The following is a 346-nucleotide window of genomic DNA, read 5'->3' as shown; positions in this document are numbered from 1 at the left end:
ACGCGACCAGGCCCTGTATGCCAGAGGCTACTGCTGGACAGAGCTTCGAGATGCAGTGCCTGGCGTCGACCCCCAGCTTTGGCCCTCCTTGTTTGAGCACAAGTTTCTGCCCTATGCTCTGCTGGCCTTCACAGGCATCATGTACATACCTGCCCTGGGATGGGAGTTCCTGGCCTCCACTCGGCTCACCTCTGAGCTCAACTTCCTCCTTCAAGAGATCGACAACTGCTACCACAGGGCAGCCGAGTGCAGAGCGCCCAAGATTGAGAAGCAGATCCAGTCCAAGGGGCCGGGGATTACGGAACGTGAGCGACGGGAGATCATCGAGAACGCAGAGAAGGAGAAG

At 58.4% G+C, this 346-nt stretch overlaps 1 protein-coding gene across 1 annotated transcript; it reads left to right on the top strand.

The window, feature by feature from the left end:
• Positions 1 to 4: 4 nt before the first annotated feature.
• Positions 5 to 343, top strand: LOC107682046 (pannexin-2-like; the record flags this gene model as incomplete). The annotated part of the gene is made up of 1 exon (XM_016478433.1): positions 5 to 343. A coding segment is annotated over one exon (339 nt), but the record flags the coding sequence as incomplete, so codon positions are not given.
• Positions 344 to 346: the final 3 nt, after the last annotated feature.

The sequence above is a fragment of the Sinocyclocheilus anshuiensis genome, unplaced genomic scaffold (genome assembly GCF_001515605.1).
Source record: "Sinocyclocheilus anshuiensis isolate Anshui unplaced genomic scaffold, SAMN03320099.WGS_v1.1 C31369460, whole genome shotgun sequence".
Lineage (NCBI taxonomy): Eukaryota > Metazoa > Chordata > Actinopteri > Cypriniformes > Cyprinidae > Sinocyclocheilus > Sinocyclocheilus anshuiensis.
Note: the sequence above shows the minus strand (reverse complement) of the source record. Positions and strands in the feature narration are given on the sequence as shown.